The sequence below is a fragment of the Oreochromis aureus genome, linkage group 5, assembly GCF_013358895.1.
Source record: "Oreochromis aureus strain Israel breed Guangdong linkage group 5, ZZ_aureus, whole genome shotgun sequence".
Taxonomy (NCBI): domain Eukaryota; kingdom Metazoa; phylum Chordata; class Actinopteri; order Cichliformes; family Cichlidae; genus Oreochromis; species Oreochromis aureus.
The window spans coordinates 30,008,910-30,026,928 of record NC_052946.1 but is presented as its reverse complement, the minus strand read 5'-3'; the positions used below and the strand labels follow the sequence as shown (position 1 = coordinate 30,026,928).

General features: G+C 40.8%; 1 protein-coding gene across 1 annotated transcript in view; it reads right to left on the bottom strand.

Moving 5' to 3' along the window:
- unm_sa1614 (un-named sa1614) overlaps positions 1-18,019 on the bottom strand; it is a 24,684-nt gene extending 6,665 nt beyond the window's left edge. The window contains exons 1-26 of the mRNA XM_031733206.2: positions 17,912-18,019; positions 17,257-17,734; positions 13,794-13,866; positions 13,570-13,715; positions 12,116-12,190; positions 11,841-11,890; positions 11,593-11,722; positions 11,420-11,505; positions 11,255-11,330; positions 10,716-10,796; positions 10,527-10,624; positions 9,303-9,372; positions 9,082-9,169; positions 8,855-8,903; positions 7,573-7,745; positions 6,231-6,364; positions 5,136-5,227; positions 4,865-5,051; positions 4,613-4,698; positions 4,395-4,510; positions 3,764-3,831; positions 2,915-3,022; positions 2,265-2,547; positions 1,990-2,157; positions 1,785-1,848; positions 47-90 (exon numbers count right to left, since the gene is read on the bottom strand). Of these exons, the coding sequence (XP_031589066.2) occupies positions 47-90; positions 1,785-1,848; positions 1,990-2,157; positions 2,265-2,547; positions 2,915-3,022; positions 3,764-3,831; positions 4,395-4,510; positions 4,613-4,698; positions 4,865-5,051; positions 5,136-5,227; positions 6,231-6,364; positions 7,573-7,745; positions 8,855-8,903; positions 9,082-9,169; positions 9,303-9,372; positions 10,527-10,624; positions 10,716-10,796; positions 11,255-11,330; positions 11,420-11,505; positions 11,593-11,722; positions 11,841-11,890; positions 12,116-12,190; positions 13,570-13,715; positions 13,794-13,866; positions 17,257-17,382 (2,671 nt within the window). The 5' untranslated portion in view covers positions 17,383-17,734; positions 17,912-18,019. The remainder of the gene's footprint in view (positions 1-46; positions 91-1,784; positions 1,849-1,989; positions 2,158-2,264; positions 2,548-2,914; positions 3,023-3,763; positions 3,832-4,394; positions 4,511-4,612; positions 4,699-4,864; positions 5,052-5,135; positions 5,228-6,230; positions 6,365-7,572; positions 7,746-8,854; positions 8,904-9,081; positions 9,170-9,302; positions 9,373-10,526; positions 10,625-10,715; positions 10,797-11,254; positions 11,331-11,419; positions 11,506-11,592; positions 11,723-11,840; positions 11,891-12,115; positions 12,191-13,569; positions 13,716-13,793; positions 13,867-17,256; positions 17,735-17,911) is intronic.

Genomic DNA, 18,019 nt, shown 5'->3' with positions numbered 1-18,019 from the left:
GTAAAACAGAGTCAGGTCTCAGAAGACGTTTTGAGACAGGAAGTACCTCTGTCAGATCGTTCAGTCAGTGAGCTGAGAGGAGAAGCTGGACTGGAGAAACAGAGACAGACAGGGAGGAGGAGAAGGAGTCCGTGTTATTGTCTGTGGTAGTGATGCGCGAATCATGAACGAATCGTTCAATACTCGAGAATCACTTTACTGACTCGTGAATCATGATTCACAAGCGCAACTGACTCACTGACTCATCCCTGTTGCTGTTAGCAAACTAATTTCATTAGTAGAAATATATCTAGCTTATAATTCAAATTGTGAAGAAAAACACAACATCCAGTATCTTAACAAAAACATTTCTGCTCTGAACTGGAAGAAAAAACCCTGAGTAGAAGCTCACATCAAGACAATAGCTCCTCGGTTCACAGTAGCATCGCTCTGCTAACATGCTAACAGCACATTTGAGCTACTCACCCCCTCCTTTCCTGCGCTGAATCGTAGAGCTAGCGAATCACTCATGACTCGCTAACCCCCTCCCTCCTGTGCTGAATCATAGAGCTAGCGAATCACTCATGACTCGCTAACCCCCTTCCTCCTGTGCTGAATCATAGAGCTAGCGAATCACTCATGACTCGCTCACCCCCTCCCTCCTGTGCTGAATCATAGAGCGAGCGAATCACTCATGACTCACTCACCCCCTCCCTCCTGGCTCGCAGCTACTTCTTAAGGCGCACTACCGCCCCCTGGCTCACAGCTCAGTGGACATTTAGATGAGAAAATATATATTTGACACATGTAAGGAAAATACTAATAAAATAAAAATAAACAAAAGAAATGTTCCCTTTAGAAATTCTTTTGCTCTTTTTTGCTATATAAAATAGTTGTTTTCTTTAAGAATCACTCATCTTAGCAGTAGGATTTACATTAAAAGAGAAACAAATTAAGTTTGAGTGAAAATGTACATTTTTTGCACTCTCTGGTCAACTGACTCAGTGACTAAAATGACTCAAAAAACCCGATTCACTTTGGTGAGTGACTCATTAAAACTCGATTCAGTAAAAAGAATCAAATTTACCATCACTAGTCTGTGGTATTTTGAAGCTCATCACACTGACCTGTATTTCACCTCCTATCCACCAGAGGTCAGTACAGTCTCAATTCATCTAAGTAGAAACTGCTTCACTTTGTTTATTTCATAATTATAAGAATAAAGTTCCAACTTTAACCTTTTATGTCCTCTTTAATTCTTTTACAATCATGTATGAAATAATAAACCAACAATATTCATATCTGATATCTGTCCCAATAAATTTACTCTGACAGATTTTGAACAAATTCAAATTTTAGGATCTCTCCTAAAATTCATTTGTTTCTATTTTGCTTAAAGCTTTGTTCTACGGGTTTGAATTCTGAACAACAGCATGAGCTGAATAGCACCTCGGTCTGTGAGACATCCCTTCATCGCACATCCAGTTATATCCAATATAAGCTTCATCAGCAAAGATCAAACTTTAGCTTTTCTTTTTTCAAAGCTAGGATACAAAAACACAACAAAATTCAGTGGACCATTTTAGAACACTGGACTGTACATACAAACTCCTGTAGTACTCCTGGAGTTTGTATTCATACAAAAAAAAAGAAAAAGAAAAAAAAACACCTTTACATAATAATAAAGAGACACAACCGGTGTTGTGATCATCATCATTGCAGCAGCTATTGCAACAATGATCACAACACCGGTTATGAGCCAGATTCTTCCTGGATGTGCTCGATGCAGTGCTGTGGATACTCACACACACTTCCTGAAGGAGGAGTCTGGACCACTGTATATCCTGGGACTGGCTGGCAACCCATAATCTACACCCACCCACCCACACACACAAAACACACACACACACACACACACACACACACACACACACACACACACACACACACAGAGTTAATAACACAGTATCCCTCTGACTGATTAATTATAGTGTGCCTCTCAGATATTACCGTGCTTACTGGACTCAGAGCAGCTCCTCTTGTGTCGGATGGCGATGGGAGAGGGAGGGGTAATCTTTCTATTTCCTGTCAAGGGAAAGAATACCTCGCCCTCTCCCTCCTCTTCCTCCCCCATACCATCTCCCCCAGACGGAGGTGGAGGAGGAGGAACATTGGGAGCTGAAAGCCAAAAGAGAGCAGTGAGGTTTTTCATTCAGGCAGCAGGTAAAGCCAAAGAAAGACCTTGAACCAGATAAAACAGTTAAAAAATGTTTATATAAGATGACCTTTGACCCTGGGAGGCAGCGGGGGCGCAGGGGAGGATGGAGGAGGAGGTGGTGGGCTGGGGACGGAGCCAGCGGGATGGCTGTGAAGCTCCATAGCCATGGCGAGTCTCCTCCCCACACTGAGGAGGCCTCCAGCTGGTCCTCCAGGTGTTCCAGAGGAGGACAACGAGACACAGGAGGAGTTGGACTGACTGAAGCTGAAGGGACGCGAGGAGAAGGAGAAGGAGGGGGTGAAAGAGGAGGATGAGGAGGAAGTGGAGCGCTCCTTTTTCAACGGACCATTCTGAAACAGAGGATGAAGCACATGAAGACGTTAGCAGAGAGAAACCAGTTTATAAAGATTGATAGCTTAAAACTCATTATGAGCAAAGACTTTTACTCTAACGAGGAAGGGAGCTAAACATGTTTCAAACAGAGTACAAACCAATGGGCTGCACCATAACACAGTATAATAAGGATTATTTCGAATTGTGAACTGTGCAAAACTCCGATAGCGAGTAGAGTAAATTATAAATACAAGTAACAGATCCCCCTTATACTTATATATGAATGCAGAACATGAAGAAAAGGCAGTGACATTGTTTAAATTACTCTGAGGACATTTTTTTGTAAGAATCTCAACTCAGCAGGCTGTCAATTGCCATGGTTACCTTGTCATCAAAGTCATCATCACTGTCGTACAGGTCGTCATGACGAAGCCTCCACTCGTACTCCACATGGACGTGATGGTCAAACTGGTTGGACTGGGCCTTCTGCAACTGCACACACACAGTAAAATATTTGTAAATGAGGGGCACCTTCAAAGACAAGGGAAAAGGCTTTAAGAGCTACTGACCAATCAGGTTTGAGCAGTATTTGACTGCATGCTGCTTAACAATCCATGCTGAGAGTAAAAGATGGTCAGTTGAGGATAGCTCCAAAAACTACGTGCCTCTCTATAGACTCCCTTTAAAATGCCAGATTTTACAGCAGAAATTCACTTGTTTACAACCTGCTAAAATAATTAGTTTCAGCTCTGTGTCTGTTTTACTCCTTTGAACACCTGTGTAGTTTTTGTAATGTGAAACTTTATCAGGGCCTTTTGGTTAACAGGCAAGTAAGTAAGTACAGTTTCACAGGCAAGCAGTCACAAACTGCTACAACAGAATAAAATAAGAATATTAAGTGCTACAACAGCAATACAAAATCAAGTTAAAACACAGAATAAAGTTAACAGGTAGGTGACTTAAGCTGACTGTAGACAACATAGTCTGCTAGCCTTCACCTCCACTTATATGACTCACAAAACTGGAGCTTTCAACCATGTTTGACACCTTTTTAAAGACATAAGATGCATTGTTGTGCAGTTAATTATAGTAACAGACCATCATTTATCTTGCTAAATACATTTTTTAAAAATAAAAAACTAGTAATTTAGTCCTCTGCCATCTTGGTCAAATATGGTGATAACACAGTATAACAGGTGGTTACTGAATCTGTAATCAGAGCGATGACCTCACCAGTGCCTCACAATGGGTGTGCTTCAACCTGCGGCTCACATCCAGAGCGGTTTCTCCTAACTCGTTCTCTGAAATAAACAGTTAAGATATTAATTAATAATGAAATAATTACTAAATATCAGCAGTTTATCCAAGTCACCAAAAATATTCTTCATGTAAAAAGCTCTAAAAAAATCCTCACTTATACTATATTCAAAATATCAGGACACTAAATACTGTGTGTTTTACTTATTGTCTGTCAGTCCTCCTGTTTTGTTGTTTTTTTTATTGGGCCTCATCTGTTGGCTGCAGTCGATGGGCATAGGTGCTGAAGGCAGGTGACTCTACATGGAGAGTGAGGCTGGAGACCTACAGCTCCACAGACACTGATCTTCTGTTTCAGGTTATCTTTAGTTTGTCTTTGCGATCCTTACAGTGAACCTCTGGATGATGTGGTTGTTTGAAATGAATAGTGTTTTATCTTTGGGACACTAATCCTGGTGAACTTGGATTATTTTGGATGTGAAGAGTCTGACGTTTTTCTCATAATGCTTTATCAGAATGACATTAAATAACCTCTACACACAGTTGATGCTCAACTGAAAAATGAGCGCTCTGACAGATACGTTATACAAGTGTGTGTGTGTATTACTGATGTGTGTGTTGGCTCTGGCTCTCAGTAACAGCTTCACACAGTCGGTCTTGTTGTGCAGACAGCTGTAGTGCAACGCCGTGTTTCCCGCTGATGTCTGTATATCAACATTGGAGCTGGCAAAAAAAAGAAAGAAAGAAAAACATGCAGGTAAACACACAGGTACGCACACACACACACACACTGAGGTGTAACAAAGGTTTCCATAGCAGACTGACCAGTTCTGAGCCAGGAAGTCCAGGATGTGCAGTGATGTCCTGTCAGCCAGTAGGACAGCTAAATGGAGCGCTGTCTCCCCTTTCTCCTGATGGCAAGAAAACAATCTCTTGAGATTATGATGTTCCCAGATTATTAATACCTCGCATCTTAATGAATCTGTGCGCTGATTATACCTGGTTTTTTTTTTATCTGTACGTGCGTACGTGCAATCCAACATGCACAGTGTGCCTGTATAAAGTGTGTTTAGCTACCTGTATGTGTGTGTGCAGTGGCTGGCTCAGCTCTGCCCTCTGAGCGTACAGCTGGATCAGAGTGTAGATATCGCAGCTCTTGGTCGCCTCCTGCAGACGAAGTCGCAGCGCCGAAGCAGAGCTATGGCTCCGCCTCACAAAGTTAACATCTTGATACTTGGACAGGATGAAGTCTTTACGCTCAGGCCTGCACGTCAAAAATATACGGCATCAGATTTGTTAAAGTGTGAAATATTTCCTATGAGTGTGTGCACCTGTGTTTGTGTCTTACATGTGGCTGTGTTGGGAGGGCTTCAGTGACGGACTCAGCAGGTTGGCTTCCAGTATTTCATTAAAACCAGAATTACCAACATTCCTGGCCAACTGGGAGATACAGAGAGAGAGAGAGAGCTCACACTCAAGGGCAAACAACATGAGGGCCATGTAATACTCATTCAGTGGGTATTGTATCAAAAATAAGAATCATCATGATTTTTAACCTCACAATAAGCTAGATTGGATTAGTTGGGGGACACTACACTGTGTTTACATTGTGTTCGGCTATTTAAAAAAAAACCCAGATGATTAATATTATGTACTTCAGTAGGTAAGAAGCCAGTTCATTACCAAATCCCACCTGGATTGAGTTAAATGATAAAAATAGTAGCGTAACATTACAATCCCCAAAAGTTGATTCTGTTCATCTGGACGTAGCGTTTTCAGTGGGAGAAACGTTTCATCACTCACCCAAGTGACTCATGGCTAGTTTCATTCATTATGCAAATGTACTGTTTATAAGGTTGGGGAAACCTGCAGTCGGCTGAGACTGAAGAAGTCACTTGGGTGAGTGATGAAACGTTTCTCCCACTGAAAACGCTACGGCCAGATGAACAGAATCAACTTTTGGGGATTTACTTACCTGGATGATTGAGCATGCATCAAGATGTAACGTTACAATCTTTTTCAGTTTGTCAGAGGTCACTGCTGACTGAGAATTGGAACTTATTATGTCTTGCATGGATAGAAATCTCCTCTCTGAATTAACATTAAATAACCATGTTAGAAAATATTTAACTAAATGTCAAACATGTAACAATACATATGTCAGAATAAACCACATTGCACTAAAATAGTAAAGATCCAGCTGCAGAGCAATGGAAATGCACACCATGAAAAAAAAAAAAAAAACGTAGAAAATACCTGAGAGTTTATCTCTAGAAATGTCTTTGATAACTGTTCACAAAGCTAACTGAAACTATCACAGATGCTAACGACAGTTCTCAGCTGAGCACATGTAAATGCCCTGCACAGTAACATTTCAGAAGTGAACTCAGTTACACCTGGACAGCATGACTGATAAGCTCATTAGCTAACAGGTCTGACCTACCAGCAGGTCTGAGGTTCCCAGACTGTCCAGGCTCAGAGACTGGATCCTGGAGACGTGGACCCCCATTTCCCTGTGGATGCCTGAACACTCAATACAGGTCAGGATACCCAGGTTTGTAGAAAGCCACCCAGGATCTACAGTAAGAGAGGTCAAGGTCAAAGGTCAAGGTCAAATTTATTTATATAGCACATTTCCAGACAGACGATGCTGCACAAAGTGCTTAACAATATAAAAATGCCATTAAAAAGAAACAATGTAAAACAATAGTAACAATATAAAACAATGATGGGACAATAAAAGAATTAAAACAATAACTAAGACTATTAAAATAAGACCAAAATGCTTGGGTCGTAGTGTGTTAAAAGCCAGGGCATAAAAATGTGTCTTTAATAGTGACTTAAATTGATCAAGTGTTTGTGCAGATCTAATATTTAGGGGAAGACTATTCCAAAGTCTGGGACCTGCCACAGAGAAGGCTCTATCACCACGAGATTTGAGATTAGTCCTTGGGATGGACAGCATTAATTTTGAGCTAGACCTCATGGTTTTTCCTGGAGCATAAACAGAAAGGAGCTCAGACAGGTAAGAAGGGGCTCAGGCGACTTAAAAACAAAAAGTAAAAGTTTATATTGGATCCTCTAGGAGACAGGAAGCCAGTGTAGAGAAGCTAAAACTGAGGTTATATGCCTCTCCGGTTGGTACCAGTTAGCAGGCGAGCAGCTGAATTTTGGACCATCTGAAGACGATGAATGGAGGCCTGGTCGAGACCAAAATAAAATGAATTGCAGTAGTCCAATCTGCAAGTAAGGAAAAAGTGAATAACACGTTCAAAGACATTAACCAGGAGGTATGGCTTTACCTTGGCTAGCTGTCTTCACTGAAAGAAGCAGGACTGGACTACTGCACTCACCTGCTTATTCAATTTAAAAGAACCTTCAAGGTAGACACCGAGGTTTTTTACATGTGTTTTACAGTAGGAGGGAAGGGGGCCCAGAGTGCTATCGATGTGATTATTGACAAAGTTGCCAAAAAATGACAACTTCAGTTTTATTTTCATTTAGCGAGAGAGAGCTCACCCGAATACTTCCTGCAGATTTTTTCACAATAAAAGCCTACCTTGGCACAAACCACCTGATTGTAGAAATACAGACTGCTAATAAGAAATTATATAACATTTAGCTGATAAATATTAAATACAAGCTTGGAATTAAACTAATCGATTCATTCACCTGTCTTATTTGCCACAAAATAATCTGTCAGTTATTTACTTGATTAAATATGACACAATTAATCCAGTAATCTCTTCGGCATAACATCTAGTGTACTTTGTTGGTTTGATTACCTGGTGCGCCGCAGTCACAGCAGCTGTTGTTTCCCGGCATCCGTTTGATATCATCGGTGATGGCTCGGGTCAGATCCTCCACGCTGCTCTCACTCCCTCCTCCCCCTTTTCTTCCCCCGTCCAGAGCCATACTCAGAGCCTCCTGCTTGCTGTTAGTGAGCACCGACATCCAGCTGAAAACAAACAACACTTTTTTATAATTTGTTCTCATTTTTAGAGCCAAGATGATGTGAGCACCACAAGAAAAGAGTAGTCCAACAATTTGCCACAATTACTATATTAAAAACACACACACGGGCGCCATACTTGCCGACCTTGACACCTCAGAATTAGGGGGACATTCAAAAGGGCTGTTGGGGGGTCGTCATATACATATACACACAAAAAACTTGAATTTTACAGTGTTTATTTATCGGAAAAAATAAGTTAAATTAAATAGCTGTCCAGTACCTGTGCAACAGATGGTAGTGATGGTTCAATAGAACCATCCTATACAACAACAGATACAGGTATATACATAAACAGAGAACTGGGGATACTCTTCCCTAACTATAGCAATATCTATAACAACAACACTCCTCTACACATGGTTGTATTTGAAGGTGCAATGCTTCACAGCCAGTAGCATACCCGCGCTTGATTTCGAGGTGTCACTGTTATTATTGTCTGGCCGGAAACGGCAGCCCTGTTAAAGATGGTTTAGCAATTTTGTTTTGCAGGTGGAAATGGGGAGAAATTCGGGAGAATGGTGGCTCCGGGAGATTTTCGGGAGGGGCACTGAAATTCAGGATTCTACCGGGAAAATCGGGAGGGTCGGCCGCTGACATCTCAGTCCAAACTCTCTAAGACAGCATTTCAAAAGACATGCATCTCACTTCTTTAGGTGCAAAGTTTGTGCTTCATTCAGGACCATAAGCAGTAAATTGCTCACTAAGCTTAACATCGTTTCAGCCAAGAAAAGGCTGAACATTTGTTTTGCAACTGCGAGGTCAGTGATTTAACTCTTTGTCTAAACAGGGCATTTTGTATATACTTGGTTTAATTAAAGACGCAGATCTCCTATAAAATTAGCAGCTAATATAGTTTAAAGCTGAGAGGTGGAGCAGCAAAGGAAACTACTCTTCTGTCTAACTAAACATTTTCAGACTTGTAATGTTTAGTGTCTAGTGTCACATGTGCAATCATACTACACACGTGACATATGAAAAACATAACTCATACTGTACGTGTAAACTTAGCAGAGTGGCCCTTTAACAACCTGCCCGAACAAAGTTTTACTCACGCCACACACTCAGCTTCATCTTCAGCCAGGAAGTGGTAGGTCCGATTATCTGCAGGACAAGGTGTTTCTTATATTTACAGGGATGTATTTATACAGTACATAATACTGATTACACGCATTTAACTTTAATTTATATTTGGATACATACAGTTTTTATCTTGTGTTAAATTACGTACGACTTCAGTGTACATGTAGAATAGCATTTAAAAAATTAGTGACACTCTTACGAGAGATAAGGTCAAAGCATTTCTTATCCTCCACGCTGGGTTTAACCTGACAGGTGAGCAGGTTGAGTCTGGTGGGAGGTTTGTTCGGCTGAAAAGCAGAAAGAATGGCACTGATAAGATTCAATTAATTAAAAAAACAAAGACAGCAAAGAGAAACTAAGACACACAGATTTTTCCTGCTGTTTTTATCTCTTTATACATTTATACACACACAGACTCACAGTAGCATGTGCGATGGTCAGGTAACAGTTGTGAACTGAACATTTTCTCTTCTGCCACATTTTCCTCAACCTGTAACACAAACACAGTTTTAGTCCTTTTAGTGATCCTAATAGCACTCACTATCACTGAGCGTCTTAGTGCCCTCGCACTGTAGCAACTTATCAATAACAAGGAAGACCACACTATAGCTTTGGTGATTAGCAGATTGCCAGAGTAGCCCTTTGTTTGCTTGAAACACATACTTGTCTACAGCAATTTAGTAACTGTCAGGGAATACGCATTTTTCTCCTAGCAAACTTTGGTCTCCAGTGGGTCGCCAACCAGTCGCCTGTGTAACTGAGGCCTTAGAAAAGCATACGTTTGAGGTACTCTCCCTTTAAACCTCCTTTCAAACCCGAAATCTACAGCCATCTTTTATATACAGTCTGTGGGTGCACACAGAGACTCCCTGATTTTCACAATAAAGGCAGCATCTTCCCCCATCCAACATAACTATTTTGGAAAACGTTGACCAGTCTGGAGGGAGCAAATTACAAAGGCCGGGTTCCTTGCCATTCCATAATCCACACACACAAATATAAGTACGAAGCCAGCACATGTGCAATGTCGCTCCTTGTCAGTTCAATAGCTATAACGCCATTTCACAACAGCTGCCTCAAGGCATTTTGTAGGGTAAAGACGTCATAATATTAGAAAGAAAAGTGAGAATAAAAGAATGCCTTAAGCTATGAGACACAAGCCTTTAAAAGGAGATGATGCAATGACCATGATTATATAACAACATTAAACCAAAGGCTGCAGGCCGGTGTTGGTTAAGTGGTCCAAGAACTATTCAAATTCAAACAGTCAGTAGCAACAAAAAGCTTAAGGACACCCCATTAAGAGCACAAGTCAGGTAAATTTTTCTAAATGCGTTATTAATGTCGAGGAACAAATGTTGGTCAAGGTGAAGATATTTTTAACTATTTAACATTGTTTATATGAGTTTCCCTATTTTATCAACACTTTGGTACCGTTTGTATTTAAAATTTAAATGAATTTTTAAAAAACTGCAATTGAAAAAAATCAGTCTGAAGTACTACTTGTACTACCTGGGGAAAAAATGAATAGCTTTATATTTCAATGTAGTACGCACATTAAGAGTAATTGAGGCATTTAACTTAATTGCACTGCTTTGTAAATTTTTAAAAAGGCGCGCAGGTTATTTTATGTTGCGTGTTTACCCGTCACTCTTCTTGTAGAGGAATCCCGTTCTCTCCGTCCCGTACTGTTTGTCTCCCAGCAGCTGGTGCATATTGTACACCTGTTTAGGTAAAGAGTCCTACACACGCACACACATATGTGCAGACACACATTCATTATTTACATGTCCAAACGGTGATATAGCCCACATATGTGTCTGTGTCTCTGACCTGCTCTGTGTGGACGACCGGCCTCAGCTGATCTCTGAGTGTGCACAGCTGTCTCTTCTCCTCGTCCTGACGTTGCTTCACCTGCACACACAAACAGCTCACCTGCAGAGCTCAGCTAATCCAGGATCACATGCTGCTGCCGCGCTTAAACCGTCCAAATCTCACTCAGCAAATTCCCATTTTTAATTTTGGAATGAATCATCACGATTCACGGACTATTACACATGTAGAGAGCTGGAGCTGATCAGTTACTGTGTGAATGGATGACTTTTAATCATGTGACTGCAGAGACAGAGCACAACCAAGCGGCAAAGTATAGTTCCTCTAGGCTGGCTCCAAAAGAAGAGTCAAAAAGAGAGTAAATCACTTAAGTTCTTACTTCATGTAATGTCCTTCTCTATTCTGTATGTTGTATTCTTCATAATAATAATTTTTAAAAAGTAAATTATTTAATTTTAATCTCTGTACAAATCATTAACAGTCTGCCAGCCGCACTTGGAGGCTGCTGCTAGTGTTACTGCTGTTAGTACTTCTTGTACCGTGGTCAGGACTCCGTTGAGCTCATCCATGTACTGCTTCAGCCTCTGAGTGGTGGAAACACACTCCTGCAGGAAACTGAACACAAACATAAAGATGTAGTAAATCGAACCATTCCAGTTTAGTGTATGTAGCTTTGCCAAAGCTGTGTTTGTGTGAGCTCCTACTTGTTGTGGCTATGGTAGTGTTTGATGAGGTTCTGCAGAAGGTCGACTCCTCGCTTCGTCTTTATCTCATTGACCCTAATTAGATACTGAGGAAAAAAGACAAGAAGCGATTGAAGGAAAGCTGCACATTGTTTTAAAAATAAGAAAGGAAATGAAGGGGAAGAGTCACTGACCTCACACATGCTCAGTTGGAAGGAGCGTCTCTCCTTCTCCAGCTCCTCCGCGATCTCTCCTCCGCTCACCTCACTCCTCACCATCCCATACTGCCGAGCTAACTCCCTCTTCTCCTTCTCCACCTGTTTACTGCACACACAGTTTGAAGACTTTGATTTAAAAATCTTCCTGTTCCTAATACAAATGTATTAAAGTTTCCAGTCTTAGATACTAGCAAATAAACATAAGTTAATTCAGTGTCACTCACAATCTGCTCTCATAATCCCTCCACGCTCTTTCAAAAGGCTTTTTCAGATCCTAGGAGACACAGGAGGAAACTGGAATTAAAATTATTAACCTTACTGAACACAAGCAGCAGCATCCTGAGGCTAAACACAGTAAAAAAGACTACAAAGATTCTTTTTTTTGACTGAACTCTGGTGAAATGTTGACAGAAACACTGGCCCGAGGCTCGTGACTGTTATAGTTCATACAAGTTATTCAGGCGGTATGAATGCAGTAAGCAAAAATGAATGTCCTCACCCCCTTCACCTCCCTCAGGTCTCCTTTAACCAGAGAGTCCAAGAAGAAGTTGATATTGTGGAGCATGCTCTTTAGCTGAACACACAGAAACATAAGTTATTTAAAGGGAAAAATACATACTGCTCAAAGCCATCATGGGTAACACTATGAACTGCTTAACATGAAAAACATTAAGACAGTTTAGGTGATTATGACAGAGAGCACAAAACCATATAACACAAGGATTGTGTCACAAGCTCACTATTGTCTACTGCTGTCCAGATGTATATACGGTTTGGTCTTAAGTTAGGTCCTTAATCGGACAGTGACAGTAATGTTGCTTCTGTACACCAACACAGTGGATTTAAATAAAGCAATCAAATATGAGTACCTCATTTTCAAACGCCCAAAATAACAAACTTAGATAAAAAGTATATGGATTTAATTCCTATCAGTTAAAAGATAACCTTGGTTTCATCTGTCCAGAGATTTTTAATAAGAAAAATTTTTGTAAAAGTCTAATCTGATAAAATTATAAATACTGTGTTATTGTCCAAAGACAGACTACATAAACCATTAAATATTTTATTTGTTAATTTGATTGAATACATCTGAGAACAGCTGCGCAGTGGTTAGCACTGTCACCTCACTACAACAAGGTCCTGGGTTCAAATCTACTGACTGTGTGGGGCTTCCATGATCTCCCTGTGCCTGCGTGGGTTCTCTCTGGGTTCCTCCCACACAAAGACATGCATGGGGTTGGGTTAATTAGTGGCTCTAAATTTGCTGTAGGTGTGAATGATTGTCTGTTTCTCTGTGTTAGGCCTGGGGTAGACTCCAGACACCGCGAACCCCTGTTGGATAAGCTGAAGAAAGTGGATGGATAATAAAAGACACTCGCCATAACATATATAACCAAAAAGTCTGAATTTAATCATATAGCTGATGCTGGTCAGTCAGTCATTTTGTAAATGAACTCATTATGCGCTCCTCTACAAAGGGCTTTCTGTAAAGGAAGGAGGCAGATTTTTTCAAACAAGAGCAAAGACTCATTTTTAAGGGTTTTATCAACTGAGGTTACAGATTTTTAAGTAGAAACTCATCAGCTGGAGGTTTATTTTATTAAAGGGACTTTTCCAGAGGAAATGGAAACATTTCCTTTGGAGTCCTGTTCACACCAGCTAAAGAGTGGTTTAAAGTGAGAGGGCTTTTTCACATTTGGGAAGGATCAGTCAACCATGAATCACACAACATATAACAGAGGGTTCAGTTCAGTTAGAAATTATTTGATATTAAATAAAAAAGCATCACCAAACAAAAGCCACTGGGAGGTCTGTGTATGAGCAACACTTGCAGGGTTTAGAGACCCAGCTAAGAGCTCCTAACTCTCTTTAGACTAACTGGAGATTGTGACTCTTAACAAGTACACCTGCTTTGACCTTTAACCCCTGCAGTGTTGTGTTGCTATCACTCACCAGGTTTTTCATGGGAGAGAGGAGCTCTTTGGAAAAGTCCGCCAGGCGGCAGAAGGCGGAGCCAACCTCCGTCTCTCCGTTTGAGTGACAGTTGACCGACAGCTTCTCCATCGCGTTAATGTACTGCTCCAAATGAGACACGTGTTCTGAGACAGAAATGCTGTTAGTAAAGGGAACAATACGGGGATGCACATGTGTGAGTGTGTATATTTTGGGGTGTGTACCTTGACCTGATGTGTATTTGGCTTTTGCAGCTTTCTTCATCTTCTGTAGCACCAACCTGTCGCTGTCCAGAGCCTGAAAAAAAAAAAAAACACACACTAATGAGGAGTCTGTGGACCTGCACTGTGTGCATGTGTGTGTGTGTACATGTGCATGAAGGGGAGGTGGTAGTAATTCACCTCAACATACACACAGAGGACAAACTTGATGACGGCGACGTTCCTGTGTGAGAACCATCGTCTGATCACTAAAAATCTCCACAGTGAAGCTCTTCTCCCCATTCTGAGAAGATTTTGATTTTTTACCTTCAGCAGTTATTAACAGGTTAATAGTTTATACAATGATTTCTACATGATTATTTCTGAATCTGTCAGACCATATATTAAATCCACATTACTGCAAAGGGAAGGCAACCATGCGTACGACTCTAATGTGACTTGGAATAGAAAGATGGAGGCTGCCAGTTTTCATGCGCTGCTGCTTCTTATTGATTATTAGGTACTTTTTTTGACACTGTAACTTGAGTGTGGAAATGATGATTGATGGTTGTTATTACTGCAGTTGGACATGTGAGGGTTGAAAATACTGTGTTAAGTCAAGGAAGCACAACAAATTTCAAATTTTATCATTTAATTACATTTAAACAGCTTCAGGGTTTGCTTGATTTTTCGCATTCGACTTTCAAAGTCATACTTACGACCCATATGTTGACATAAATGCCATTAAAATTGAAGAAAAGTGATAATTATGCAAACAAATATGACAGGATTTTGGGGTATTCATAGCATTATTAATATGCTCTACTTTATTGTCAAACAGTGAAATAACAATCATCTCTGCCTACATTGGGAATTTATCTTTGGACAAGCTTGGACTGTCTATATGGTGCTTATTATTCATGGCTTTAAAACTTCACACACATAAAATAAATGTCACTATAAACAGGTGGTTCTAAGAAAAATAGATAAATAATTACAAATTATACAATTAAATCTGTAATTTACAGTTTTTCAGCGTCCTTTGAATGTAGCACCAGTGTGCAAGCTAGAACATCCTTTAAAATGATTATCGCTCTGGCTCCTCCTCGTTATCATCAAATAACCATAGCCTGAATAGGAACAATGATTAATCTGTTGCCATGGTAACATATGCCGACTCTGTTGGGGGTACATGTTTGGGGCAGAAGGGCAGTGTTTTTGAGGCCAGGCTCGGGGTCGGTAGCTCCACTGATGGGGGAATTGCTGCTGCCTGCTGGCTTGAGGGGCATCCCCATTCAAACTCTCAGACCTCACACAGCAGCAGAGCAAATTTACAAACTGTTTAAGACCTTTAGTAGATTAGGTCTCAAGTTAGAACATTTTATAATCACTTTAACATCAAGAAATTACTTCTGTATATGTAAATATTTAAAGAGCTTCAGCCCATTAAGTCTACGGATGAAGGCTCCAAAATGTTTGCAAATATGCATGCAAAGGCGGGTTTAGACGAAATTTGGATGTAAACATTTCATGATTTTGTGCCGTGTTTCCTCCTGAAATCCTGCAAGCACAATGCAAACTATAAGGGTGATGTGAAAGTGGTGGCAGACAAATGGAAAAGAAACTGCTGTTACTGCAGAATGGTATTTTAGTCAAACTTCGTAGTGAGATACAGTCTGTTTTTTGTTTTAATCCAAGGATGTTCTGAAAGGCTGTAAACAGCATATCTGCAAATATAAGATGAGTAGTAGTTAAGGAACAGCTTTGTGCTAATTAGCCATGCTACCAATCGCTGATTTGAAGAATCATTTGCATCCCTTGTATTTTGACAAATTTTGCATAACATGATTCTGTGTCTTCCTCCAAAAACCCACAGTGACAGCGACACTTTGATTGTGAATGAAGTACAAAAGCTGGACTTACTTCAGTGACTGAAGCATTTGTCTAACAGAAATGATCACATTTTTTCACCAATAAGCATGTTAGGTCAAAGGGCAATTGGACAGTAAATAAGAAGATTCATGTTTTTGATTGATAGGCAACCTTATTGCTGTGAAACTGTGTCTATAGCGACTTTGATCTCGATATAATGGTGACAAGCTCAATCACTGCTGCTAAGACAAAACAGCTGAGGGGGTTTGGGCAATCTGACTAGGATGCCTTCCTGGAGAAATTATGCATCTCATTTGGTTTGGGAATGCTTCAGTATGATCCTCGAAAACAGCTGGAGGCAGTGACTGTAGTGAAGGAGGTGTGGGCAACACACAACCCAGACCCAGATAAGTAGTAGAAAATGGATGGATGATATTCATGCTTAGCTCATATACTGTATCCCAGATCAATGTTTTGTGTCATGTGTATTAAAAATAACAAATATTATGGAAATATTACAATTTTAACAAACTGTCTGAGGCCTGCATTGTACTCCTATAGAACCAAGTGTTGAGCTGGTGGTCAATGTCATGAAACCCAGTCATGACAGTCAAAAGCTTCTTGCCATAGCATTATATAGAGGTAACATTTTCTGCAACTTCTTTCATAAATGGATCTGAAATTTAGTGAAAATAATGAAACATCTGCACAGCAGCAAGAGTTCTGGAGCCGCTCAACGGATAATATTTTGTAAACCATAATGTCGTCAGACCTGTGACTAAACAAATGTTAAAAGACATATCAAGGTAAAGCAGTCCATGTCCAACCATCATAACTGTGTTATAATGCGGATTAGTCTGTGTAACAAGAGTGGTGGTGAGTCCATGTTTGTGTCAAAAGGTTGGGATAAGTAGTACAGACATTTACAATGAAATTCTGAATAGCAAGCTGAAAAGCCAACAACGCTAAGCACCAGGGGTTATCATTCTTTGACCCAACTCTCTTCACAGCGATGATCGTCGACATAAAGGCTGTTACTCTTTGACACACAAGTTGATACTTGCTCTCTTTGCAAGTTTGAGGTTTTAAAATCCATTAGTCAAAGCAGGACTACCAGGGAACCACCTAAACACAGCAGAAAGGCTGTGCTGTGCTTCACAAGGAGACAAATTTAAATCAGTTACATTTTTTTTTTTTTTTGTACCAAGAAGAATTTTAAAAGGAATAAACTGTTTCATGCTTGCAGGCGTTTATCATCTACAGTAAGTGTGTATAAACAATTAATGTGCAAAGGCCTTTATGATTTGTTAATTGCATGCAAATAATATAAAAATGTTGTAATTTGTAGGAGACGGGGTTAAAAAGAAAAACTGTACATATCACACAAAGAGGGGTTGGTATGAGGGATTGATTGGGGGCCACAGCTGCTCATTTTCCCCGGGGACCCTGAGCACTTATGTCCGGCCATGAATGTAGGCTAGAAGCCAAATAATCAATTTACCGTGTACGGATAATCTCATTCATCAGGTAGCCTACACCCGTCCTGTTGAATCTGCACGATAAGCATCTTCAGACTGCTACCACTACCTGCTACCCCTCCTCTGTCAGTACTGACCTCCTCCAGCAGGTAGACTGTGTTCCTGCAGCTGATCATCTTGGAGGTGAAAGAGGAGGTAGTGGGAGAGTTCCAGTCCTCCTGAACCTCCTGGACGAACTCTGATACCGACACACACTCCGGCATTGTGCTCCTGAGGCCGGTAAGGACCGGGAAGGAACCAGGACAGTCCGGGACTGACAGACCAGTTCCACACAAAAGACCGAGGACACCAAGCGCAACGTAGAGTCACCAACAACACACAAAAATTAAAAATACAGCTTTAAAAATACAGCGTGAAAAGCTGAAACGATCCCATTAGTGGTAGGTCCCGGTAAGAGAAACGAGCATCAACTGGCTGATTAAAAAAAACGAAATGGGTAATTAAAGACCTGCTGGGTGAATCTCCTCCGTCAGTGTGAGTGAACCGCAGCATCAGCTTCTTTTCTCCAAACAAAGGTGGTTAAACCCAGCAGCAGATGAAAGCCCACCAGCCTCTCTGCACGAAACAACCAAAAGATTAAAACGCCGCCGGTTCACTGACGTCCTAAAAGTAACGAGTCGGTATCCGGTAGAGCGTCTTCATTGAGAGAAAACCAGCAAACCCGCCCGTGTGTGGTCAGTGTGTGAACCCGCTGACAAAGAGCGGAGGAGAGGAGAGGAGAACCGGACCCACCGGACACCGGTTCCGGGCTCAGATGAGACAATAAAAGCGGCTTCTGCTCTCGGCTTCAGCCGCAGCTTCATGTCTTCTCGTCACAGATATTTCTTTTCCTGCTTTTCC